This window comes from Manis pentadactyla, chromosome 4, assembly GCF_030020395.1.
Source record: "Manis pentadactyla isolate mManPen7 chromosome 4, mManPen7.hap1, whole genome shotgun sequence".
Taxonomy (NCBI): Eukaryota; Metazoa; Chordata; class Mammalia; order Pholidota; family Manidae; genus Manis; species Manis pentadactyla.
Window position 1 is genome coordinate 38,595,720 of NC_080022.1, and position 27,508 is coordinate 38,623,227.

Sequence of the window (27,508 nt, forward strand, 5' to 3'; positions counted from 1 at the left end):
GAAATTGAATGCCAAAAATGATACTAAACAAAAGTAACAATTTTAACTTGAATTCACTCCAGATGAAACTTATTTTATAGAACAGTTGAGGATTTTAAAATAAGCATACTGAGGATGTTCAAAGAAACAAATGAAGACATTAAAACAGAATAAGAAATTACGGAACAGAATAGGCAGAAATAAAACAAGGACAGGTGGATCTGAACAAAATTAGAAATATTGGAAATTAAAAATATATATTCATTGAAATATTGAAAAAGAAAGGGAATTTATGAATGCAAGTTACTTGTGGGGAACTCAGAATCAGTGCAATAAGACAAAAATGATAAAAATTATGAAAAGTCAGTTAAGAGTCATGGATGACCACTTGGGAGAATCTAACAGTTATCAAATAGAAATTCTTGAAGAAAAGAATCAGAAGAACGGGGGAAAGCAGTATTTGAAGAGATAGGTCGGCAACAATTTCTCACAATTAAAGAAAGACATAGATTCTCAGATGGAAGAATACTCAGAGTACCAAACAAGGTAAACAGACATAAATTCATACCTAGACACATCAAAATGTAAAATTAGAATGTTAAGATTAAAAAAAAATCTTGAAATTTACCCACCAAGGTAAGTTACCAAAAACAAATAATGGTAAACTTCTCATCAGCAATGATTGATATCAGAAAATAATGTGAAACATCCTCAAAGTACAAAGAAAAGTCCTCCTCAAACTAGAATTTATACCTAGCCAAAATGTCACTCTGGAGAGAAGTTGAAACAAGGACATATCTAGATTAGAAGGGTTGCCCATGGACTCGCACTAAAACAGTTATTAAGGAATTCACTTCAGTAAGGTAACCTAGGAAACCCTTGGAGTACAATAAACAGGAGAACACAGGAATTCATAAGCTGTGTAGGAAGTCAGTTAGCCCTTGCTACTATTGCTACTATCACCACCACTACTACTGCTAATTATTTTTCTCTTTTGCAAAAGTTTAACTTGAAAGTCTAAATAATAATAACTAGGGCCGTGTTCAATAGGTGGTTAAAGTATGTTTACATATGGATATTGTTGTCTTAGCACCAAACAATGACTACTCCATCCTTTCTCCCAATTATGAGCAAAGTTAATTTTGTCTAAGACTCTTTTGTGGTTGAAGGGATGAGAGAAATTTTGAATCACCATAGATTTTGTAAGAAATTGTGAAACCAAGTAAATTTGAGTAAGGGGTAATTAAGTAAGGTTAAAAACAAAATCTATAGCATCAAATATACAAAGAACAAAAAGAAAATGAGTGATAAACAGAAAATACAAATGTGGTGATAGACATAGATCCAAATATATAAAAAATTATAATAAATAAAGTAATTTAAATTCACCTGTCACAACACAGAGATTATAAGATTTTATTTAAAAAAAATCAGAAAGATAAAACGGCAGAGTAGGAGGATTCTGAGATCACATACTCCTATGGTCACACCAAGGCTGCAACTACATATAGAGCAGCTCATTCTGAGACTGACCGGAAGGCTAGCAGAACAGCTCTCCCCAACCAAGGAAAAGGCACCCTGAGAAGGGCAGAAGGGGCAGAGACATAGTCAGGAAATGAATACTTGGTGCATTCCCACAAAGTGGGGTGGATACCACAGGTGCAGAGGTTTTCCCTGAGGAGTGAGGGGTTCAAGCCCCACTTCAGGTATCCCTCACCCTAGGGATCTGTACCGGGAACATGAGACCCATAACATTTGGCTTTGAAAATCAGAAGGACTTAACTCCAAGAGAGCCAGAAGGCTATAGAAAACAAAGACTCAACTCTCTATATAGAAAAACCCTAAACACTCCACCAGAAAACTAAGGAATAAGTAAATAAATAAAGGAATTCAGTAAAGTTGTAAGATACAAAATTAATATACAGAAACCTGTTGTGTTCCTAAATACTAACAACAAACTAGCAGAAAGAGAAATTAAGAAAACTGTCTCATTTATAATTGCATCAAAAAGAATAAAATACCTAGGAATAAATTTAATTGATGAGGTGAAAGACCTGTAGAATGTAACCCCATATATGGTAGGAATCTTTGTTTTGTTCATTGATACAGACCAACCATGTAACACCTAGTAGGTGCTTAATAAATATGGAATTTGAAAGATACACAATTTGTTGAATAAGGAAATGGAAAGATACACAAGAAACTGGTAACAATTGTTACACCCAGGGATGGGAACTGAGGTATTGGAGGTAGGGATGGGAAGGAGACTTACTTTTCAGGACATACCCTTGTGCTCTTCATACCATGTATTAACTGGCAAAAATTTAATAAAAAATTTTACTCTTAACAAAAATAACTGTTTTGAAAAGATAACCATAAGAGGAAAAGGGAGAAAGATATCTCCCTATCAATTGTAAAGACAATATTAAAATTAAGATTTATTGTAAAATAAGATAGTGTGGAATTAATGTAGTAAGTGTGGTCAACCAGTAGAGGTAAAAAAACAGGTTTGGTTTATAGAAAAACTGATCTATGACAGGCATGTAATTGCTAATAAGTGGGAGAAAATATGGGCTAGTTGTTGTATGGTACTGAGACAAGGGGTTGTCCACATGTAAACAAAAAATAATAATTAACCCCCTAGTCATATTAGACCCAAAGATTAATCCAGGAGATAAAGACCCAAGTGTGACACAAAACGTGGCATTCTTAGAAGTAAGTACAAGAGAATATGATATCCAGGTAGGAAAGGATTTCTTAAGTCTCAAAGCAAAGCTCATTAAGTAAGAGATTGATAAATTTAACTACATTCAAATTTTAGAAGTCTCTTATGTGTTTTAAATATATCATTAAACACACACACACACACACACACACACACACACAACCATGATCTAGGAGAAGATATTTGCAATGCATAAGTGACAAAAGTATTGCTATTCAGAATAATAGAGAACTACAAATCAATAAAAAGAAATAACCCAATAGGAAATGGAAAAAGGATATGAAAAGTCAAATCACAGAAGAAACCAAAGTGGACAATAAACATACAAAAGAGACTCAATCCTACTAGTAACCAGGGAAACACATATTATAAAAACAATGGGATATAATTTCATGTCTATCATGATGACTGGTAAAAATTTATGTCTGACAATTCCAAGTGTTGTGGATTCAGGGAAATGGAAACTCTTATGCTATGACATTGGAGTTATACATTTGTTATCTACTTTGGAAAACAATTGGCCATTATGTAGTGAAGATGCAGATAATCAGTAATTCTTCTCCCAGTTACATGCCCTAGAGAAATCCTCATCCTTATGCACAAGGAGACATGCACAAAAATATTCTTAGGAACACTGTCTGCAATTGCAAAAAAATAAACTGGAAACAGCCTAAATTCTGATCAATAAAATGCATAAATTGTGATATGATCTTATGTGGAATACTATACAGCAGTTAATATAAATGAACCAGAGCTACGTGTAGATACATGAATGAATCTCTACAATATAATAGTGACTAGTTGGAAAGTCACAGAATAATATTTATAGCATGACATCATTTATAGGAATTTATAGAACAATATCAATTATACCAGTTATGCCAGTTATATTTTTGAATACATAGATATGGAAAACCATTGAATTTATTCCAGTTGTTACCTAAAGGGTGAAGGGAGAGATGTGTGATCAGGTAGTAGCACAGAGAATTCTCAATTAGATCTATACATTTTTTTAAATAGGGCACCCTGTGGCATGGATGGCACACTGTTGATGTAATGAAGCCAAAGTGTTTGGTTGGGGGGAAATAAATGGCTGCTCATTGTATTTCTATTATTTTCTGTATATTTGAAACTATTTATATTAAACAAAATAAGAGTTTAAAGACAGCGACACAGATTGTTAAGGCCTCCAAATTTCCAACCAGCATTTCCAAAAGCTCTTAGCCAAGGAGGAATGGCACCATCAGACTGCAGTTCTGTGCTGAGTACAGTCTGGTGAGGAGTACAGGCACTCCAGTACCTCCTGTTGGCAGCCCCAGAGGGGCAGTGAGCCCACTGCTAGCTACTGCACCTGCTGGTAAGGTAGGGAATAGGGATGGATGGCTTTGAAAGGGAAAGAGCATTACTAACAACAGAGAAAAGTACTTTTGACATGGAATAGAGATATCCAGATAACAGATGATCTAATGGTACTTTCTAACCATCCCAAGTCAAGGTACACATGGATAATATTTGTCTGGCACACTGGAGTAGAGACTACCGCCCTGGGGGCTCCACCTGCCTGTGCCCCTGAGAACTGAATGGATAGGTATCTCACAAGCGTATATCTCACAGGATCACTCAAGTATAGCCTACTTGCAGGACACCAGTGTGCCACAACATACCATTTGAAAGCTTTCCAAAAGTACACTGGTAGTTACAACTATTCTGCTTGAATTGGTAAACTAGCAATTAGGAACATAAAGAGCTAGGACAAAAGAACTGCATTTAACAGGGTCTGAAAGATTCCTTATAAAGCAACTGAAGACAGATCAAGAACCCTTATTCCAACGCACACTTCAGCATCATAACAGGGTGTGGCCAGATGAGACTGGGATGTGCAAGCAGGAAATTCAGGTCAGCACATATGGAATAGAACAGGACACAGTTACCAGGAAAACAATCCAACAAGACAGGATAAAGATAATCCCTTACCAACACCTTAGTGAGGAGGGATTGTTAGTAATACTCCAGTTATGTTAGCCTGTGACATGGAATCTCTGTATATGTTAATCATATATATGTTAAACATAGCTCCCATCTATGGAAGAGATTATACATTTTTCAAACTATTTCATCTTTATACTTTTAAAGCTCCAAGTTCAAAGAGCTCTTTCAGGTGTAAGGTCACCAGAACTGATTGGGTCCTACATGCATTTGCAGTCACTGTCTTCTATCTCAGTTTCAGAGGCCAGATCACTCATCTTTGTGCTATGAGAATGCCTCCAGAGAGCAGTTTCTCAGTCTTTTTGTAAATGAGCCAACTGGCCATCAAATATAGCATGTCAATCATGGTGGAAGGCAGGGACAGCGTGGGACAGCCATCTTGGTTGCCAAAATATTGAAATACCTCCACATTTGTTGTTAATTAGCCAGTCCTAGAGCCTCCAAACCTCCCCCAAGATCCCATATCCCCAGAATCCAGTAACCAAAGTGTTAATGCCTAGCACAGCGGGGGTCACCAGAGCTGTGACATGTTTTGAATGGATGAGGATGAACCACCATATCCACTCTTGAATGCTTGAATGCTCACTAACCCTGCTGGTACCATCAGCCCTTTGGATCTCTTTTGTTAGCCAGTTTTGCCTCCAGTTCCCAAACCAAAATAAAATACCTCTTTGGCAAAACTAAATTACTCAAACTTTCTCTAGGCTAGATGCCAGGTCTAGTGGAAAGAAAGAATCCTTTAATTCCATGGCCACAGCTTTTTCTGGGGGACTGACTTTCCCTTAAGGATGAGAGAGCCATCCTGACCTTCAAAGGTGGCTACTTGACCAGACCAGTCCTTCCTCACGAGCCATCCTCTTTTTATTTGATGCCACCCACCAGCAGCTTCCTCATTCCTCATGATTTTAAAACTTATTTCTCAGGAAGGCCAGGATGATTCCTTGGCACTGCAGCACACAGAGTGATTTGGGGAGACATTGGCCCTAGGGTCATGCAGCAACCTCAGAGTATCAACCCTGCCATCTTCAGAATCAATCAACAGATCTGGGAGGGAGGAAAGAAACTGCCTGTAGGGTTGAGGATGGAGAAGCGTTGTTCACGGTACAGGAGCTTTGCTGCTCATCCAGGGCATCATAGGAAGAGGGCAGGAACTGGATCTGGACAGGTAACCAGGCATTGCTCTGGGAAATGAGGGAAAGGCCAAAGCACAACAGCCACGTTTACTCACCAGGGCTGGTTATTGTCAGGAGATCAAGCTGCCGCTGTTGCTGTGAAAGAAAACACATTGTGAGAGCACTGATTTCAGCCAGAGCCAGACTAGGGCTCAGCAGGTCGGGGTGGACATGCGATTGGGATGTTCAGACACACAGAGCACAGTGCATTGCGGAGGACATGGTGCTTACAATTCTGCAGAGAGGCCTCGCAACCTAGACACAAAGGGAGTGGACTTTTTGTTTGTCTTCGGATGGTCAGAGATGAGAGGGCCTTAGAGGGCTTCCAGTGAAACCTGTATTATATATACTAAAGGAGAAGCTATGGGCTCATTCCTCTGGACCACAAGGCCCTTGATTTCTCTTTGTTCAAAATCTGCACTGGTTAAGTATCTGATATCTTGGCAATTCTCTTTGTCTTGTGTTCTTAAGTCATTGTCACATTCCTGATACTCCTTTCTAATAAAGATACTTCTGGGCTGCTTTATTTCTTGAATTTGCTCAGCAATGCTATGACAATTTCAATTACTGATAATAAAACCATTCCTTCTGTAACTGAATCCTCATCTCTGTACCACACAACATTTCACAGAAAGTCGTATCTGTGGGACCTATGCGCCCACATAGATGAGGCTGCTGGGGTTTGGAGGTAACTGGCCTTGGCTCCCCCAAGGGCAGAGGTGATTAATCTCTCCGTAGGCTCGCCCCCTATCACAGAATACTTTTGGGGTCCTGGATTGGATGTCATTGAGGCCCAAGGGTGGAAAAGTAGGATTTGAAGGTGGGGGATGGGACAGTGGTGAGCAACTATCTTAAAGACTTAAGTCAGAATTCCTTAAGCCCCACTCAACCTCATTCTTTTTCTTACACTTGATTTTCCATAAACAGTACTAGAAATCTATATTTATTTTTTCTTTAAAGGGGTCCAAACAAACTCTACTTTGACAGTCATTGCTCCACGATACACATTGTGGAAACTTCGGATTACCTGGTATTTCATTAGTGGTTCCTTTGCTATATTTCATCGTACCTGCATTTCCCTCTTTATCTTGTCTTTTTCCAAGAATGGCCTCCTGAAATTCTGTGTAAGCAGAAAGAGGAAGGCAGCAACTCATTTTCTGAGTTGCCAACTACAGGCCAGGCGTAGTACTAGGCACTCTGATAGGTCATTTCTTTTCATACTCTTGGCAATCCTTCAGGGTTGGTATTGTACAGAGGAGGGACATGAGGTTCAGAGAGGAGTAATCATCTGCCGAAGACCACATTTTCATTAAATGGCAGGCCCAGGATTAGAATTCAGTCAGTTCTAATCCAGGCTTGAAAACCCAAAATTTGACAATGCGCATAAATCATGATGAGACCTATACTTAACAGGAGCTCAATAAATTGACATTTAGTTTTGCTATTGTTATTTTAGACCATGTGAGTTTTGGTTTACATAAGCTACCTCTTCCCTTTTTATAGAGTTATAGATATTTAGAGCTCAAAGGTTATTGAGTCTGACCTGCCACCAGGACAGGAATTCTGTGTGCAATGTCCCTACCAGTTGTATGAACTGCTTCTGTTTCATCCCTGTTCTTGAAGGAAAATAATTACTTCTTATCAGTTGGATAGCTCTACCCTGAGGAGGGTTAAAAGCTGCTTCCTAATGACATCATCACTGTTTCTAGCTGCTTAATCCCATGACAACAGTTTAGACATCTGAAGAAGATCTGTGTCTTTCCTCTAGGCTAGATATTCCCAGTTGATTTGTCCTTTCCTCATAAGATCTGCTTTGAAATCTCCTCATCCTGGTGGTCACCCCCTCCTCTATTTAACTTTGATCTATGTCAGTTAAAACCTCTTTAAGATCTCTCTACCCCTCGCTTCAATAACTGCATGAGCCTAAAAGCAGATCTGTATCCTTTGAAGGATTTCTCAATCACATATCCCTGTTTTCCTGCCAGCTCATAACTCATTCCAGTTGACATTTGCAAGCAAACAATGCAACTCCAAGATGTCAATGACCTACACTGTGAACACACATCCTTGTGCTGAAATGAAACACACCCCCTTATACATGGGCTAGAAGGAACGCTGGAGCCAGACTGGCTTCCTTCCCAAACACAGAACCAGGCCAGTAGTACGCCTGGCTCAAGCTGCCTATGCCAAGGCCAACCTGCATGGCTTGGCACTTTCCTCACGCATCAGGGAGGAATACAAAGTGCCCTTCTATTTTTCCATCAAGTTGACTTTGTGATGATTGCTTTTGGTGAGAGAGTTCTTTTCATCCTTGGCAAGTGTCTATTTCCTAATTAAGAGCTATCTCTAAATAGTGACTGTGTCCAGCGTCCAGTGGAAAAAAAAAGGGAAGAAAACCTGACAGGAGGTAGACAGACCTGGCTTGTGTTCTGGCTCCTCTGCGTATCTTGGATAACTTACTATGTGTCTCTGGCCTCAAACTTCAAACCTCTAAAACGAGTGAGTGAGACTGAAATGCCTTCAGTGACTCTGAGGCAGATAAAACCTGCTACTGTGCTTGTGGGCTCCCTCTTCTGGTGTAGAGTTCCCTGAGAATCCCTGTAGCCAGGACGCTGGGGGCTCAAAGGGCAGAGTCAGAATTTAGAAGTAACTACATTTTAAGCTCTCCTCTCACACTGCAATTTTCAGTGCAGGTGTATATTCCTCACTAGCGGAGGGGCATCTTAAGGGTCTGGAAGATCTATTATTCAGTCCATGGCATACAGTATAGCCCTGGGTAAGCATTTGCTAAATTCAGCTGAATCCTTCCTGGAATCCATATTGTCCTTTCAAACCCCCATGCCACTGCTCATGTTGTCTTCTCTGCTTCATCCCTTGTGACCTCCATGGAGTCCCTCCTCACTTCTCAAGACTTCCATGAGGTCTCCTCTGCACGCCAACTCCCAAACCTAGCCCCTCCCCTTCTCTACATTCCTCAGGATATTTCACACCTTGCTCTTACAATGCGTTTTGTAAAACCTACCTTTTTTTTTTTTTAATCCATCTTAATTGTCTGTTTCCTTCTCTGCTTCTCCCATGAGGTCCTTACTTGAGGATAAGACTATGTCATTTCATCTCCATATCTCTAGTGCCCAGCACAAAGGCCTGGAAGGAATGTTTGATGTCATCTGATTGAAATGATTCAACTATTCCATTATTCCCCCTGCAGCAACCCTGCTAGGTAGGACTTAATCAGCATGGAAAATGAGCGTGCCCCTTCCTCTGCAGGACTCTCCTTTTGTGACAGATTTAGGGTTTCTTGTCTTTCTGATTTTGCTCCCACCATCTCTGCAGCCAGCAATACTGGTTATCCACCCCTTTTGGGAGATCTTCCTTCTTTTACTCCTACCCACAGGTTCACTGTTTCTCCTGGACTCCTACAGCTCCCACTGTCTGTAGCTCTCCCGTGGTGATGGATTAAACATAACCGGTCACAAGCCCATGTTTAACCTTCAGTTCACTGACATATGTGTGCACCACCTAGTGGCCCAAGCAGATAAGTGTAGGCTATTGTTTTAACCTGCTCCTCCTAAGATTACATTGCAAAATCTGCATGATCTATATGTAAATAGAAATAAAAGTGTATGTTCAAGAATCACTGTGCAAAGGTTCTACCTAAGAAATTGCAATATCCAAATAATTCCCTCAAAGTCCTTCAAAATAAAAGGAATGAGATGAAAGAGAAAATGTTGATTACTAGATAGTCTACCTAGAATAGTCATTTAGGATTACCAGTGGAAACTGTATGGCATTTGCAAACAGGACACGTGATTTGTAGAAATTGAGTAATAATGTACAATTAGTTATATGGGTGGGGCATACTGAACATATAGAATTACCAAATTATTATAATTAGTTACCAACTGAGAAATAAGGGCCTTTTAAATTATATTATCTAATGACCTGGATGGTAGAATACATAACTTTAATTAGAGGAAATGAAGTCAGCTAGCTGGGCAGCAGGTTTGGTGGACTGACGGGACCTGCTGACTGAGAGCTGAGCTGTTGAGACACCAGCCAACCACAAGATACAGTTATTACATTTACACAACAAATGAGGTACATTTAAATTTTGTGCAACATTTCATTATTTTTTGTCCCAGGCTGAGTCCTTTTTGAAGTATAAAAGTTTAAGTCACCTATATTTACTGTCATAACTGATATGTTTGCTCTTACTACTGTGATTTTGTTTCTATCTCCTTTTTCAGGGAAGGTGGCTTTAACCAGCAGAACATCAGAGGTAGTTTGAAAAGCCCAGCTATTACAGCCTAAGGATATAGACAGAGTCCTTTGAATATGGGGAGGACTGTTTCAGGCAATATCCAACCTGGAAGATACTCTTTTCCTTCATTCCTGAACCTCCTCTCACTGAAGTTATAGAATTTTGTAGAAAGAGCTCCAGACTCAAAATCAGACAAAGGTATAAATCCTTATTCTGTCATCTCTGAGCTGTGTTATCCTAGGCATGTTACTTATGCTAGCTGGCAATTAGGTACTCCATCCATAAAAAGAGAGTAGACTACCTTCCAGGAGCCAAAGAGGAAGGAGAAGCTGAGGGAAAGGGGAAGAACCATTCCCAGCAGGGCAGGGGCATCAAACAAAGTAGGGAGGGCACTGCTCGAGCATTAGGATTTCTAGTGCTGGCTCCAGCCCTGCTCTACCTCAGATGCTTTGGGCTTCTCACTACCTGGCACCCAGCCTTTTACAAGAGCATCTTAACTGGTCTCCCAGCTTTGAGGCTTGCCTCTTCCATTCATCCATATTGCAACGGCAGCTGCAGTGAACTTTCTAGAATGCACATCTTAAAACTCAAAGGGGATCCTAAAGGATAAAGTCTAACTCTTTATCTGCTATGGGCCTCCATGACCAAGCTCCTGCCTCCTATCTCCTATTGTCTTAGACTCTGAGCTCCAGCCATGATAAACCACTTCCAGTTCCTCAGACTTGCTGTGTGCTCACTTCTAGGCCTTTGCACATGTTCCCTCTTGGAACAACAGTCCTGCACCCAATCTGCTTTACGTGGCTAATTCCTACCTGTTACTTAACTTTTGACTCACATGCCTTTTCTTCTGTGGTCTTTTTAGACTGGTGAAGGCTGAACTGGATCTTGTCCTTCCCCCCGACCTTCCCCATCAGAGCCCCATCACACTGCACTTTCCTGGCCTATTTACTCCCCCATCCTTTCTATTGGTGTGTGAGCTCCCTTAGTGTGGGGACTCACTATGTTCTCCTCTCAGGGAATGAAGTAGAGCCTGACCAATAGATGCCGCTCAATAAATATCTTCTCATCATGTGGTACCAAGATGCCAACTAGACATGGTCCTGCTGAATCAGTCTTCAGAAGAGGTCTTCAGTTTCATCCCCCTCTCTCCGTTTAGACAAACACACATACTGGCCCCATGATTTTTCTCGAAACCCTCTCTGTTTCTGCTTTGGGGTCCTAGGAATTGGATCACTGAGAATTCAGTCTTCTTCATCTGGATGGATAATTATGAGGCTATGGTTAAAAATGGACATTTCATTTCGGTCATGGACTGCATAGCATTTACTTCTCAGAATGAGGAAGGGATGTGGCATTCTGGGAGCTCAGGGGCTGGCTTATGTGTGGGGTTCTGCATAGCAGAAGAAAATAGTTGCTGATTATGTGTTCTGTTTTGCTTTCTGGGTTTCATGCAGGATTGCTACTTGGGGAAAAGTGAATCTTTCACGGTAGAGGCTGAAGATGATTTAAACAAGAGCACCAGTATCCCTGAGCCGCCTTCTCTCACTCCAGAAGCCATCCATCCTGGGGAGGACCTGGAGACCTCCACCCTCTGGAAACGGGGATCACAAGGGCATATACACACATTTGGCTTTAGAGTTCAGCTCCTCCTTTTCCTGCAACCCCCGACCCCTGCTCATTCCCTCCCCCAGTCAGAGTCATTTTCTAGGCATCTAGTGATCTCATGCCACCTCCCTGCCTTACCCCAGGCATAGCCTGCTTCTAGAAAGGTTTCACATGGTACTGGCCTCTGTCTAAACTCACTACTTCTGAGCTCTATTCTAGAGTCTTCACTGGCTGCAGGATTGACCATTCTAAGATTAAATTTGTTCCTTTCTTAGAATCATTTAATAATCCCATTGCATTTCTTGGCTCGGCATTCAAGGAGGGTGAGAAAAATGTCCATGATTTTAGATGCTATTTGAAAGAGCAGTTTTTATATTTTAATATAACTTCATAAATGGGAAACAAATAAAAAAGTTATCTATTATTTTCAGAACCAAACTGCAAATAATAAAGGTGGGCCTAATCGTGTTGGTCAGTGTCATGTGAAGAAGACCGAGTCTCACCTGGCAGGAGGGAGTGAGGAGAGCCAGTCACCTCTGTGAGGAAAGGGATCAGGGACTATGAAAGTCTGGAAAACAGTACCAAGGTTCTGAGCTCACGCCCACACTTCTCGTGTTAAATAACATGCGCAACACGGCTCTCCCAGGTAGTTCTGTGCCTTCACTTTCTGATGCTCCATTTCTTTGTTAATTTAACAAATATCAATGGAGCATCTGCTCTATGCCAGGCATGTTGCTGAAGACAGGGAAGAAAGACACAGACCCCGTCTTCAAAGAGATAGCTGATGGCGAAGTAGAGAAGACAGACACACTAGGTAAATAATCCTACACTATGAATTAATTTCAATTATTGTAGGTGCTCCAAAGAAAAACGATGGGGAAAGGTGCTATAACCAGGGTTCAAAGTATTCCTCAAGCCTCACCTGATTGATGCCTGGATGCCACCCCGAAATTCCCCCAACTCTAAACCCTTCAAAGGGAACCTGAACAGTGGCTGAAACTCAGCCTACCTTTTGGGAGGCTAATAAAAAACCCATTAGCCTTTTACTCAGAGAGTGAACATGACTCAAAACTGAAACAGAATCATATGACTGGGGGTTAAATTCAGTGGGAAGCAGAGTGGGCTAGCAGACTGTGCACATGAGATTGCTTCGATAGATTTTGCCAAGTGGTTTCTGCTCCTGTAGCTTCCTGCTGTTGGAAAAGTCAGGCAAGGCAAGTGGCTTTCATTCCTGGGGCAGCTTCAAGGAGCGTATTAGTTCAGCCTCTGGCAGCCTGCACAAAAGCAGGGCAAGTGGAAGTGGAGAGGAGCATAGGAAAGCAAAGACATTTTGGAAGTAGGATTAATAACAGCAATGGCCATGGCAGCTGTCATTTGCTGAACATGTACTATGTGCCAGTCCAATCCTCATAACCTTCTGAGGCAGGCATCGTTACTCCTTTTTACAAATGAAGAAGCTGAGGGTTAAAGGTCATGGTACTTGCCCAAGGCCACAGCTGCTAAGTGGAAAAACAGAGATTCAAACCTATACTGTTGGCCTCTGAAACCTATGCTGTTAGTTGTGAGAAATGACGAAAAAAATCTTGGCTGATTCCCAGGTTTCTAGGCAGAGTTGCAATATGAACTGTCGTGGGTGATGCTGTACAATTGGAATAGCCTCTTACACACAAAGAATAGTAGAAACTACAACTGAACTGTGGCCTTTTGTACTTTTCCTTCCTAGTGTTCAGTTTGAAATTCTATATTTCCCTGTGTTTATATTTGATTAATGTCATTCCCATTATAGTCTCAGCTCCATGACAGAAAGAACAGGATTTAGCTGTTCTGTCTAAATATGCATAAAAGATTGCATATGGAAGGCTAGATCAGGTTTTTAAAGAGGGATAGACAAAGAGTTGACACCCTCCCTCCTGCTGGACAGCAATGACACATATCATATCCTAAAACTCAAGCTAGTCAAACAGGGGCTTGTGCTGGAGGAATTCACCTTCCCCAGATCTGGAGGAAAGACCTGTCATGCATCAAGAAACAGTGGGAGGAAGGCTGTTTCAGTCATGAGTCAGAAGATTCCATGCCAGAATAGATTGACATGAGGCTATGTGGGGACCTGCAAGAACAGACATGGCATCTAAAGTGAGGGTGGAGCTCAAGGCTGGAGAGGATGTACACATGGCCCACAGATGCCCACCCAGTGTGGTCCTGGGACGCATAACATCTGAGCATTGATTTAGGAGTGGGTCACACTGCAGTTAGGTGTTGCCATAGTAGTCTTTGTTTCCTCCTCACCTCTACCTCAGCCCTTTCCACCTCCTCCCTGCAGCCTTCTCCTCCAAGGTCAGGAGTTAGTCACTCTTAATATCTCTGTATTCTTGTACCTGGTTTCTGACAGGGCCTTGATAAGTTTGTTGCAGATGTTTTGGCTATTGCCAGAGCAAGCTATGTGATTATAAATTCTCTTTTTAAAAATATTTCTGAGTAAGTCACAACTTTTCTTCTGTAGAATCAAAGTTTAGCATTTAAAAGATATGCCTTTTAGGCCTTCAATGTATACTTTAAAGCGGTGATTACTCTTTATTCATGGGGCCACAAAAAGATCCAGCCTGAGTGAGGCTATTCTGTGACACACCTGCCTGGGACACCAGAAGAAGGAGCCTTGGAGATCATCTAATCTGATGACTTTATTTCAAAGAAAGGTAAACCGAGTCCATAGAGGGGAAGGGAGCTGCTCAAAGTCACAGGCCACATTGTTCTCACCATCGGCTTGTATACCTCCCTGAGCAGAGTAGAAAGAAGGGATTTATGTCTGTATCCCAGTGCTTAGAAAAGTGTAGATGCCTCAAAACAAATCATTTAGTAAAGTAAGGGAGGGGCATGAGGAAGTGGAGGCAGGGGAGGGATCTCGTTAGGATTTTATTCTGAGCGCCAATATTATAGTGCTTACTTGATTAAACTGTTTTTAACTGAGGAGGTATCAAGCAGACTTCCTTCAAGATGTGGCAATAGAAATGGCCCCGAAAGGACAGAAACTGTTTTATCTTTCGCTGAGAAAGTGGGGCCAAGTTGTAAGAAAGGATCGAAGGGCAGGGATCTGTGCTGGCCATGAGGCCCTGGCTACCCACCCTCTCTGGGGGCTGATGAGTCTCTTTATCTTAACATTCAGTTCTTAAGACTCAGGGCATCTCTCTGAAACACTATATTTTGTTTCTTTCTTCATATTTTGTTATTTAATATATAACACTAATTCCCAAAAGGAATTTGAAGAAGCTTACAATGAACAAATGCAAAAAAAAAAAAAAAAGTGTAACTGAAGACAGGGAGGACAAAGGAAAATAAGGATAGGAGAAGTTAGAAGATGCTTGGGTGCAAGGCCATGTCACAATTCACATCCTAAGATACTCTGTTCCCCTGCTAGAGGTGGGGTAAAAACTTGGCTCTCAGCTTTTTAGCCACCTAGTTGACTGTGGAAAACTCAGTTACAAGATACCCCATGTCCTGAGGGAAAAAACAAAAGGAACAAATAAAACCCCAAAATAGAAGAGTTGAATTACAGAACCTCCCCTTTTCCTGACCTGACGTCTAAGGGAAATCTCTTCCTGGGCTCCTTAGAAAGGGTGTTTTGAGGCCTCGTGGGCAATCGGATTGGGCCAGGACATGCAGTGACATACTAGCAGAGCTGTATTTGGGCCTGACTCCTGTGCTGCTTTTGGATTAGGCTTCTGGAACACAGAGATAGGTGACATGCGGTGGTCATGAGAGCACGAGAGCCAGAACAAGAAGCCACAGGCCTGGAGCATGGATAAGAGCAAAGTACAGATGATGAATACAAATCCTAGCTCATGAGTGGTGTGGCCCTTGGACAAATTATTTAAACTGCCTCTCATTTCCACATCTCTAATGTGGGGATAAGAAGAGTTTTAAAACAGGAATGTAATTTCACTTATAATTTTTATAACAAATGTCACTATATTACAAGATGTAATATATTATGGGATGTAATAAAAAACAGGATTCAATAAAACATTAAAATTTCAGATTGAGACCATCAGGGTCATTTCCCCCAACCTAGATAGAAGAGTTTGGAGACTCTGACTTCTGTAAAGATCCTATCACACTCAGGTGAGTGTTCAATAAAGTCTTTTTTGTTTCCATTCTTCTTCAGATTCAACAAGTGTGCAAAGGAGTTCACAGCAGCTTTGCACAGAACCATGGGAAGGCCTGAATGAAATAATGCATCAGAAACACTTGGAAGCCAGATGCTGTGTGTTCTGACTACCCCTTTGCCCCTTAACTGGCTGTATGAGCGAAAAATTTACCTTATCTGAATTTTTCCATACCACATACTGGCTAAGTGACCATGAGCAAGTCAGTTAATTACTTTGAAATGAGTTTAGCAACCTACCTACTAGGAAAGCAGTTAGCCTAGTGCTTGACACATAGCCTCTGGACAAACAGCACATAGTCTGGTAGGTCTTTTACTTTTAATTCCTTAAGACTCCTTGCTTGGAAAGCCTTTCTTCTCCTCTTTTTGTATGTATGACTTCTCGGTTTACATCATCCCCTCCTGGAAGCCTCTGCTCTCCCAGGCTGGGTCAGGTGCCTCCTCAAGGCCCCTTAGCACCTTGTGCCACCTTTGGCCACAGACGTTGTCACTGCGGGTTGCAGTTGTCAGTGAGTAATGTAGCTGGGAGCCCTTGTGGATGAGGATGCTGCGTGACTCTGATAGCTGTCTCCAGCTCCTACCACTGTACTTGGCACAGAGCAGGCTCTCAGTCATGTTTGCTGAATTGCATGAAATTGTGGAGTTCCTGTGAAAAATATCATGACATTCACAATAAAACTCTGGCACTGAAAGTGAGTGTTCCTGTGTTCCTGCCCAGGCAGAGTAATGCCTCTGCACGATGTCAGATATATATACTGCAGGAAGTAAAGGTGCCAGGCCATCAAAGTCTATTTTCTGCATTTGACCAGCTCTCCTGGACGCTCCATTCCACACTGATTGACCACGACTTTCCATAAGAAATTGCCAGCTTGACTGTGGGGAAAGAATCCAGATCTAATTGTTCTTTGTATGCCTGGGACAGAAGGTATTGTTGCTTGAAAAATGGAACTGTCTAAATTAATTTTCCTGAAACAAACATCTTTGCCAAATAAAAGCAATGCATAATCACAACCCATAATTAAAGCAAAATGATACCTTTTGTTACATGGGGAAAGCAAATGTGTTCATTACAAAAAAAGACCAAAATGTTATTTTCTTGGAACTCCAGGGACACATCTTGAAGTCTGATGAGGAAGGTGTGTGTGTGTGTGTGTGTGTGTGTGTGTTTAGGAGTAGAGTGGGTGGGGAAAATGTCTTTTTCTGTCTTTTTTTCTTTTCCTGTTTTTTTTCTTCTTTTGCTTTTGAAAAACAAACATTGTTCATCTCTGATTTCTGAATGATAGAGCCAGAGTATTCTTAAACCCCATTATAGTTTGAATAGACAGGGATTGGGAAAGCATGTGTGTGGGATTATATTTATTCAACTGCCCTTATTTTTCCTTGCCTAATTTTCCTAACCTATTTTTAATGTATTTCAACTTTTTATATACATGTATCTTTGTAAATCCTTTCTAGAAAAGTGTTCAGACATAAAAAAAACTTTAATTGAACATCTACTATATAACAGGCGCTTTTAGTTATGTTTACTCTTTTATCCTTACAACCTCTCACAATGCAGGTATTTAATCCCCACTTTAGAGATGAGAAACTGCTGGGCAAAGAGATTAAGTAGATTGCTTTAAATCACATAACTAGGAAGTGATGGAGTTAAGATTTATACTGAGTTTCTGACTATGAAGCCCCTGTCCTTAGAAATACTACTTCTGTAGTACATAATACTATTAAAAATGATATTAATGATATTAAAATACAAAATACAAAAATCTCAATATCTCAACAGCCAATTCCATTTTCCATGCTGTTTTCTAGTCTTTATCTAAGTATCTGTGCTTGTAATGCATGAGTAATAATTATATATAAAACACAAACGTGTAGTCATGTCATAGATATGATTTTTCTACTTTGTATATTCTTCTTTAAACTGAAGTATACCTGACATGCAGTATTACATTAGTTTTGGTTGTTCAAATAATGATTTGACATTTGTGTACATTGCAAAATGGTCACCACAATAGTCCAGTTACCGTCTGTCACCATACAAAGTAAATACAGTATTATTGACTGTGTTTCTCATGCGGTATATTATATTCCCATGACTTATTTATTTTACAACTGGAAGCTTGTACTTCTTGACCCATTTCACTCCCTCCCCAAATGTCCTCCTCTCTGGAATCCACCAATCTTTTCACTGTATCTATGAGTATGCGTTTTGTTTTGCTGTTTGTTAGTTTGGTTTTTTAGATACCACAAAAAAGTGAAATCAGAGCACATTTGTCTATCTCTGCCTAATTTAGCAGAATACCCTAAAGGACTGTCCATGTTGACATAAATGGCAAGGTTTCATTCTTTTTTTGTGCCTGAATAATATTCCATTGTATTTAAACCACTTCTTTATCCATTCATCCACTGATGGACACTTTCGTTGCTTCTGTATCTTGGCTATTGTAAATAATGTTGCAAAGAACATAGTGATGCATATATCTTTTGAAATTAGTGTTACTGTTTTCTTTGGCTAAATACCTAGTTGTGGAATAGCTGGATTATATGGTAGTCTTATTTTTAATTTTTTGAGGAACCTCATACTGTTTTCCATAGTGGCTGCACCAATTTACATTCTCATCAACACTGCACAAGTTTCTCTTTTATCCACATTCTGGCCAACACTTATTATACTTTGTCTTTTTGATAATGACCATTTTGGCAGGTGTAAGGTGATAGCTCATTGTGGTTTTGATTTGTATTTCCCTGATGATTAGTGATGTTGAGCACCTTTTCATGGTCTGCTGGCCATTGGCATGTCTTCTTTAGAAATACGTCTATCCAGGTACTCTGCCAATTTTTTAATCTGAATGTTTATTTTTTTGGTGTTGAATTGTATGAGTTTTTATTTATTTTGGATTAAGTCCACTTATCAGATTTAAGATTTGAAAATATCTTCTCCCATTCAGTATGTTTTTTTTTTTGTTTTGATGGTTTGCTTTGCTTTGCAGAAAGCTTTTTGGTTTGATGTAGTCTCACTTGTTTATTTTTACTTTTGTTTCTCTTGCCATTGGAATAAAAAAAAACCCACATCGTTAAAACTGATGTCAAAGAGCTTACTGCCTATGTTTTCTTCTAGGAGTTACATGGCTCCAGATCTTATATTCAAGTCTTTAGTCTATTTTGACTTAATTTTTTAATATGAAAGTGTAACACAGTGGTCTAGTTTCACTTTTTTGCATGTCCGGTTTTCCCACTACCATTTATTAAGGAGACTGCCTTTTCCCCATTGTATATTCTTGCCTCCTTTGTCACACATTAATTGATCATATATATGTAGGTTTATTTCTGGACTCTCTATTCTTTTCCATTGATCTTTGTGATTTTAATGCCAACATCATACTGTTTTGATTACTACAATTTTGAGGTATAGTTTGCAATCAGGGAATGTGATACCTCTGTCTTTGATCTTCTTTCTCAAGATTGTTTTGGCTATTTGGGGTGTTCTATGGTTCCATTTAACTTTTAGTATTATTTGTTCTTGTTCTGTGAAAAATGCCACTGGAATTCTCATAGGGATTGCAATGAATCTGTAGATTGCTTTGGATAGTATGGAGACATAACAATATAAATTGTTCCAATCCATGAGCATGGAATATCTTTCCATTTATTTCTGTTTTCTTCAGTTTCTTTCATCAGTGTCTTATATCTTTCACCTCCTTGGTTACGTTTATTTCTAGGTATTTTACTCTTTTGGATGCCATTGTAAATGGAATTTTTTTCTTGATTTCTCTTTTTGATAGTGCCTTACTAGCATACAGAAGTACAACAGGCTTTTGTGCATTAATTTTATATCCTACAACTTTACTGCATTTATTTATTAGTTCTAACAGTCTTTAGAGGTTCCTATATATAGTATCATGTCACCTTCCAGTAGTGACAGCTTTATTTTTTCCTTTCCAATTTGTATGCTTTTTATTATTTTTTTTCTTGCCTAAATGCTTTGGCCAGGACTTCCAATACTATGTTGAATAAAGTGGGGTGGGGAGGGGGTGAATACTTGTTTTATTCCTGTTTCTTAGAGGAAAAGCTTTCATCTTTTCACTGTTGAGTATGATATCAGCTGTGAGTTTGTCATGTATGGCCTTTATTATGGTGAGGTATGTTTCCTTTACACCCACTTTGTTGAGAGTTTTATCATAAATAGATATTTATTTTATCAAGTGCTCTTTCTGCATCTATTGAAATATCCATATCACTTTTATCTTTAATTTTGTTAATCTGCTGTATCACATTGGTTAATTTGTGAATGTTGAATCATTCTTGCATACTGAAATAAATCCCACTTGATCACGGTGTATGACCCTTTTTAATGTATTGTCAAGTTAGGTTTTCTAATATTTTGTTGAGGATTTTTGCATCTATGTTCATTAGAAATATTGGCTTGTTTCTTTTTTGTGGTGTCCTTATCTGGTTTTGATATCTCAGTAACAATGGTATCATAAAATGAGTTTGAAAGCATTCCCTCCTCTTCATTTTTTTTGGAAGAGTTTGAGAAGAATAGGTGTTAACTCTTCTTTGATTGTTTGATAGAATTCACCAGTGATACCATACCATCTGATCCTGGAATTTTGTTTGTTGGGGAATTTTTGATTACTGATTCAACCACCTTACTAATAATTGGTCTGTTTAGATTTTTTATTTCTTCTTGATTCATCTTGGAAGATTGTAGGTTTCTAGGAATTTATCCATTTTTTTCTAGGTTGTTCAAATTGTTGGTGTGTTATTCATAGTAGTCTCTTATGATCCTTATATTTCTGTGGCATCAGTTGTAAATTCTCTTTTATTTTATTTCTGATTTTATTTACTCAAGTCTGCTCTTTTTTATTTGTGAGTCAAGCTAAAGATTTGACAATTTTGTTTATCTTTTCAGAGAATCAGATCTTGATTTCATTGATTTTTCTCTATTGTCTTTTTAGTCTTTATTTCATTTATTTCCACTTTGATCTTATTATTTCCTTCCTTCTAACTTTTGGCCTTGTTTTTTCTTATTTTTGTAGTTCCTTTAGGTGTAAAGTTAAATTATTTACTTGAGATTTCTCTTGTTTCTTGAGATAAGGCTGTGTTCCTATGAATTTCCCTCTTGGAACCACTTTTTGCTGCATCCTATAGATTTTGGTATGTCGTAGATCTGTTTTCATTTGTTTCTAGATACTTTTGATTTCTCCTCTGATTTTTTTCTATGACACTGTAGTTGATCAGTAAATTGTTGTTTATATCCACTTATTGGTAGTTTCTCCAGTTTCCTTCTTGTAATTGATTTCTAGTTTCAAACTGCTGTGGTCAGAAAAGATGCTTGATATGATATAATTTTCTTGAATTTGCTGAGACTTATTTTGTGGCCTAACATGTGATTTATCTTGGAGAATGTTCTATATATACTTGAGAAGAATGTATTCTGCTGCTTTTGAATGGAATGTTATGTATATATCTATTAAGTCCATCTGGTCTAATGTGTCATTTAAGGCCAGGGTTTCCTTATTGATTTTCTGTCTCAATGATCTATCTGTTGCTGTGAAGTGTTAAATTAATATTAGGGCATTATTATATTGCTGTCAATTTCTCCCTTTAAATCTGTTAATATTTTCTTTCAATATTTTGGTGCTCCTGTGTTGGGTACCTATTTATTTATAGATATTATAACTCTTTGCCAGATTGACACTTTGATCATATGTAGTGCCCCTCTTTGTCTTTTATTACAGTCTTTATTTCAAAGTCTATTTTGTCTGATATGAGTTTAGCTACACCAGATTTCTTTTCATTTCCATTTTCATGGAATATCTTTTTCGATCCTTTCGCTTTCAGTCTGGGTGTATCTTTCTTTACTTTGGAGGTGAATCTTGTATAGGCAGAGTATTGATGTGTCTTTTTTTTTCCTTTATCCATTCAGCCACTTATATCTTTGATTGGAGAATTTAGTTCATTTACATTTCAAGTAATTATTGATAGGTATACACTTATTGACATTTTCTTAATTGTTTTTTCTGGCTTTTTATAGTTCTTTTCTATTTCTTTCTTATATTTTTCTTTCTTTGTGGTTAGATGACTTTCTTTAGTGTTATGTTTAGATTCCTTTCTCATTTTATTTTGTGATTTTATTATAATATTTTGCTTTGTAGTACCATGAAGTTCATATACATAATCCTATGTATGCAAGTCTTTTTTAAGTTGATAGCAACTTAAATTTGAACATATTCCAAAACTAATTTTACTCCCCCCACAATGTTTTATGTTTTTTATGTCTCATTTTCCATTTCATTTTTTGCATTTTTATTAACTAATTATGGTAGTTTTAATTAATTTTCTACTTTTCTTTTTAAACCTTGACAGTAACTTTGTAAGTGATTGATCTACTATCTTTACTATATATTTACCTTTTATAGTGAGATTTTTACTTATGTATGTTTCCTTGTTATTAATTAGTGCCATTTCTTTTCAGCTTAGAGAAAGAAGTCCCTTTAACATTTCTTGTAAGGCTGGGTTACTAGTGATGAACTCCTTAGTTTTTGCTTGTCTGGAGAATTCTTCATCTCCCCTTCAATTCTGAGTGGTAACCATGCAGGATAGAGTATTCTTGGTTAGAAGGTTCTTCCTTCCAGCACTTTGAATATGTCATTCCACTCTATTCCAGCTTGCAAAATTTCTGCTGAGAAATCTGCTGATAGCCTTATGGGGTTTCCCTTGTATATAATAATTTGTTTTACTCTTGCTTCTTTTAAGATTCTCTTTCTATCTTTAACTTTGACCATTTTGATTATAATGTGTCTCGCTGTGTGTCTCTTCAGGCTGATCTTATTTGGAACTCCCTGGGCTTCCTGGACTTGGATGTCTGTTTCCTTCCTTAGGTTGGGGTAGTTTTTAGCCATTGTTTCTTAAAGTGAGTTTTCTGCCCGTCTGTCTCTCTTCTCCTTCTGGGACCCCACTGATGTGACTATTATTCTGCTTTATGATGTCCTACAGGCCCCTTAAGTTATATATATTTATTTATTTATTTATTTTGTTATCATTAATCTACAATTACATGAAGAACATTATGTTTACTAGGCTCTCCCCTACACCAAGTCCCCCCCACAAAGCCCATTATAGTCACTGTCCATCAGCGTAGTAAGATGCTGTAGAATCACTACTTGTCTTCTCTGTGTTGCACAGCCTTCCCCTTTCCCCCAACCCCCACCTTATATATGCTAATCATAATACCCCATTTCTTCTTCTCCACTCTTATCCCTCCCTACCCTCCCATCCTCCCCAGTCCCTTTCCCTTTGGTAACTGTTAGTCCCTTCTTGGGTTCTGTGATTCTGCTGCTATTTTGTTCCTTCAGTTTTTCCTTTGTTCTTATACTCCACAGATGAATGAAATCATTTGGTACTTGTCTTTCTCCACCTGGCTTATTTCACTGAGCATAATACCCTCTAGCTCCATCCATGTTGTCGCAAATTGTAGGATTTGTTTTTTTCTTATGCCTGAATAATACTCCATTGTGTATATGTACCACATATTCTTTATCCATTTATCTACTGATGGACACTTAGGTTGCTTCCATTTCTTGGCTATTGTAAATAGTGCTGTGATAAATATAGGGGAGCATCTGTCTTTTTCAAACTGGAGTGCTGCATTCTTAGGGTAAATTCCTAGAAGTGGCATTCCTGGGTCAAATGGTCAGTCTATTTTGAGCATTTTCGAGGAACCTCCATACTGCTTTCCACAATGGTTGAACTAATTTACATTCCCACCAGCAGTGTAGGAGGGTTTCCCTTTCTCCACAACCTCGCCAACATTTGTTCTTGTTTGTCTTTTGGATGGCGGCGATCCTTACCGGTGTGAGGTGATATCTCATTGTGGTTTTAATTTGCATTTATCTGATGACTAGAGATGTGGAGCATCTTTTCATGTGTCTGTTGGCCATCTGAATTTCTTCTTTGGAGAACTGTATGTTCAGCTCCTCTGCCCATTTTTTAATTGGATTATTTGCTTTTTGTTTGTTGAGGTGCATGAGCTCTTTATATATTTTGATGTCGAGTCTTTATCAGATCTGTCATTTACAAATATATTCTCCCATACTGTAGGGTACCTTTTTGTTCTATTGATGGTGTCCTTTGCTGTACAGAAGCTTTCCAGCTGGATATAGACCCACTTGCTCATTTTTGCTTTTATTTTCCTTGCCTGGGGAGATATGTTCATGAAGAAATCACTCATGTTTATGTCCAAGAGATTTTTGCCTATGTTTTTTTCTAAGAGTTTTATGGTTTCATGACTTACATTCAGGTCTTTGATCCATTTCAAATTTACTTTTGTGTATGGTGTTAGACAGTGATCCAGTTTCATTCTCTTACATGTAGCTGTCCAGTTTTGTCAGCACCATCTGTTGAAGAAACTGTCATTTCACCATTGTATGTCCATGACTCCTTTATCGAATATTAATTGACCATATATGTTTGGGTTAATGTCTGGAGTCTCTAGTCTGTTCCACTGGTCTGTGGCTCTGTTCTTGTGCCAGCACCAAATTGTCTTGATTACTATGGCTTTGTAGTAGAGCTTGAAGTTGGGGAGTGAGATCCCCCCAACTTTATTCTTCTTTCTCAGGATTGCTTTGGCTATTCGGGGTCTTTGGTGTTTCCATATGAATTTTTGAACTATTTGTTCCAGTTCATTGAAGAATGTTGTTGGTAATTTGATAGGGATTGCATCAAATATGTATATTGCTTTGGGCAGGATGGCCATTTTGACTATATTAATTCTTCCTAGCCAAGAGCATGGGATGAGTTTCCATTTGTTAGTGTCCTCTTTAATTTCTCTTAAGAGTGTCTTATAGTTTTCAGGGTATAGGTCTTTCACTTCTTTGGTTAGGTTTATTTCTAGGTATTTTATTCTTTTTGATTCAATTGTGAGTGGAACTGTTTTCCTGATTTCTCTTTCTATTGGTTCATTGTTAGTGTATAGGAAAGCCACAGATTTCTGTGTGTTAATTTTGTATCCTGTAACTTTGCTGTATTCCAATATCAGTTCTAGTAGTTTTGGAGTGGAGTCTTTAGGGTTTTTTATGTACAATATTATGTCATCTGCAAATAGTGACAGTTTAACTTCTTCTTTACCAATCTGGATTCCTTGTATTTCTTTATTTTGTCTGATTGCCGTGGCTAGGACCTCCAGTACTATGTTAAATAACAGTGGGGAGAGTGGGCATCTGTGTCTTGTTCCCAATCTCAGAGGAAAAGCTTTCAGCTTCTCGCTGTTCAGTATAATGTTGACCGTGGGTTTATCATATATGGCCTTTATTATGTTGAGGTACTTGCCCTCTATACCCATTTTGCTGAGAGTTTTTATCATGAATCGATGTTGAATTTTGTCAAATGCTTTTTCAGCATCTATGGAGATGATCATGTGGTTTTTGTCTTTCTTTTTGTTGATGTGGTGGATGATGGTGATGGATTTTCGAATGTTGTACCATCCTTGCATCCCTGGGATGAATCCCACTTGGTCATGGTGTATGATCCTTTTGATGTATTTTTGAATTTGGTTTGCTAATATTTTATTGAGTATTTTTGCATCTACATTTATCAGGGATATTGGTCTGTAATTTTCTTTTTTGGTGAGGTCTTTGCCTGGTTTTGTTATTAGGGTGATGTTGGCTTCATAGAATGAGTTTGGGAGTATTCCCTCCTCTTCTATTTTTTGGAAAACTTTAAGGAGAATGGGTTTTATGTCCTCTCTGTGTGTCTGATAAAATTCCGACGTAAATCCGTCCGGCCCGGGGGTTTTGTTCTTGGGTAGTTTCTTGATTATCGTTTCAATTTCTTTGCTCATAATTGGTTTGTTTAACTTTTGTGTTTCTTCCTTGGTCAGTCTTGGAAGGTTGTATTTTTCTAGGAAGTTGTCCATTTCTTTTAGGTTTTCCAGCTTGTTGGCATATAGGTTTTCATAGTAGTCTTTAATAATTCTTTGTATTTCTGTGGAGTCTGTCATGATTTTTCCGTTCTCATTTCTGATTCTGTTGATTTCTGTTGATTCTCCTTTTCTCTTAATAAGTTTGGCTAGAGGCTTATCTATTTTGTTTATTTTCTCAAAGAACCAGCTCTTGGTTTCATTGATTTTTGCTATTGTTTTATTCTTCTCAATTTTGTTTATTTCTTCTCTGATCTTTATTATGTCCCTCCTTCTGCTAACTTTAGGCCTCATTTGTTCTTCTTTATCCAGTTTCGATAATTGTGATGTTAGACTACTCATTTGGGATTGTTCTTCCTTCTTTAAGTATGCCTGGATTGCTATATACTTTCCTCTTAAGACTGCTTTCGCTGCATCCCACAGAAGTTGGGGCTTTGTGTTGTTGTTGTCATTTGTTTCCATATATTCCTTGATCTATATTTTAATTTGTTTGTTGATCCATTGATTATTTAGGAGCATGTTGTTAAGCCTCCATGTGTTTGTGAGCCTTTTTGTTTTCTTTGTAGAATTTATTTCTAGTTTTATACCTTTGTGGTCTGAAAAGTTGGTTGGTAGAATTTCAATCTTTTGGAATTTACTGAGGCTCTTTTTGTGGCCTAGTATGTGGTCTATTCTAGAGAATGTTCCATGTGCACTTGAGAAGAATGTGTATCCTGTTTCTTTTGGATGTAGAGTTCTATAGATGTCTATTAGGTCCATCTGTTCTAGTGTGTTGTTCAGTGCCTCTGTGTCCTTCCTTATTTTCTGTCCAGTGGATCTATCCTTTGGGGTGAGTGGCATGTTGCAGTCTCCTAAAATGAATGCATAGCATTCTATTTCCTAATTTAGTTCTGTTAGTATTTGGTTCACATATGCTGGTGCTCCTGTATTGGGTGCATATATGTTTATAATGGTTATATCCTCTTGTTGGACTGAGCCCTTTATCATTATGTAATGTCCTTCTTTATCTCTTGTTACTTTCTTTGTTTTGAAGTCTGTTTTGTATGATACTAATATTGCAACACCTGCTTTTTTCTCCCTGTTGTTTGCATGAAATATCTTTTTCCATCCCTTGACTTTTAGTCTGTGCGTATCTTTGGGTTTGAGGTGAGTTTCTTGTAAGCAGCATATAGATGGGTCTTGCTTTTTTATCCATTCTATTACTCCATGTCTTTTGATTGGTGCATTCAGTCCATTTACATTTAGGGTGACTATTGAAAGATATGTACTTATTGCCATTGCAGGCTTTAGATTCAAGGTTCAAGGTTAGTTTCTTTAGTATCTTACTGTCTAACTTAGCTCGCTTATTGAGCTGTTGTAAACACTGTCTGGTCATTCTTTATTTCTCTCCCTTCTTATTCCTCCTCCTCCATTCTTTATATGTTGGTTGTTTTATTCTGTGCTCTTTTGTGTTTTCTTTAACTGCTTTTGTGGGTAGTTGATTTTATTTTTTGCCTTTAGTTAGTATTTGGTTGATCTGCTTTCTTTGCTGTGATTTTATTTTCTCTGGTGACATCTATTTAGTCTTAGGATTGCTCCCATCTAGAACAGTTCTTCTAAAATACCCTGTAGAGGTGGTTTGTGGGAGGCAAATTCCCTCAACTTTTGCTTGTCTGGGAATTGTTTAATTCCTCCTTCATATTTAAATGATAATCATGCTGGA

The 27,508-nt window shown here is 38.6% G+C and overlaps 1 protein-coding gene across 2 annotated transcripts in view; it reads right to left on the bottom strand.

Annotated features, from left to right (window-relative positions):
• The window catches only part of AGBL4 (AGBL carboxypeptidase 4), a 1,371,246-nt gene that overhangs the window by 287,579 nt on the left and 1,056,159 nt on the right, over positions 1 to 27,508 (bottom strand). For both annotated transcript variants that reach the window (XM_057500192.1, XM_036892951.2), the window contains exon 6: positions 5,919 to 5,958. In XM_057500192.1, coding sequence (XP_057356175.1) covers positions 5,919 to 5,958 — 40 coding nt within the window. The remainder of the gene's footprint in view (positions 1 to 5,918; positions 5,959 to 27,508) is intronic.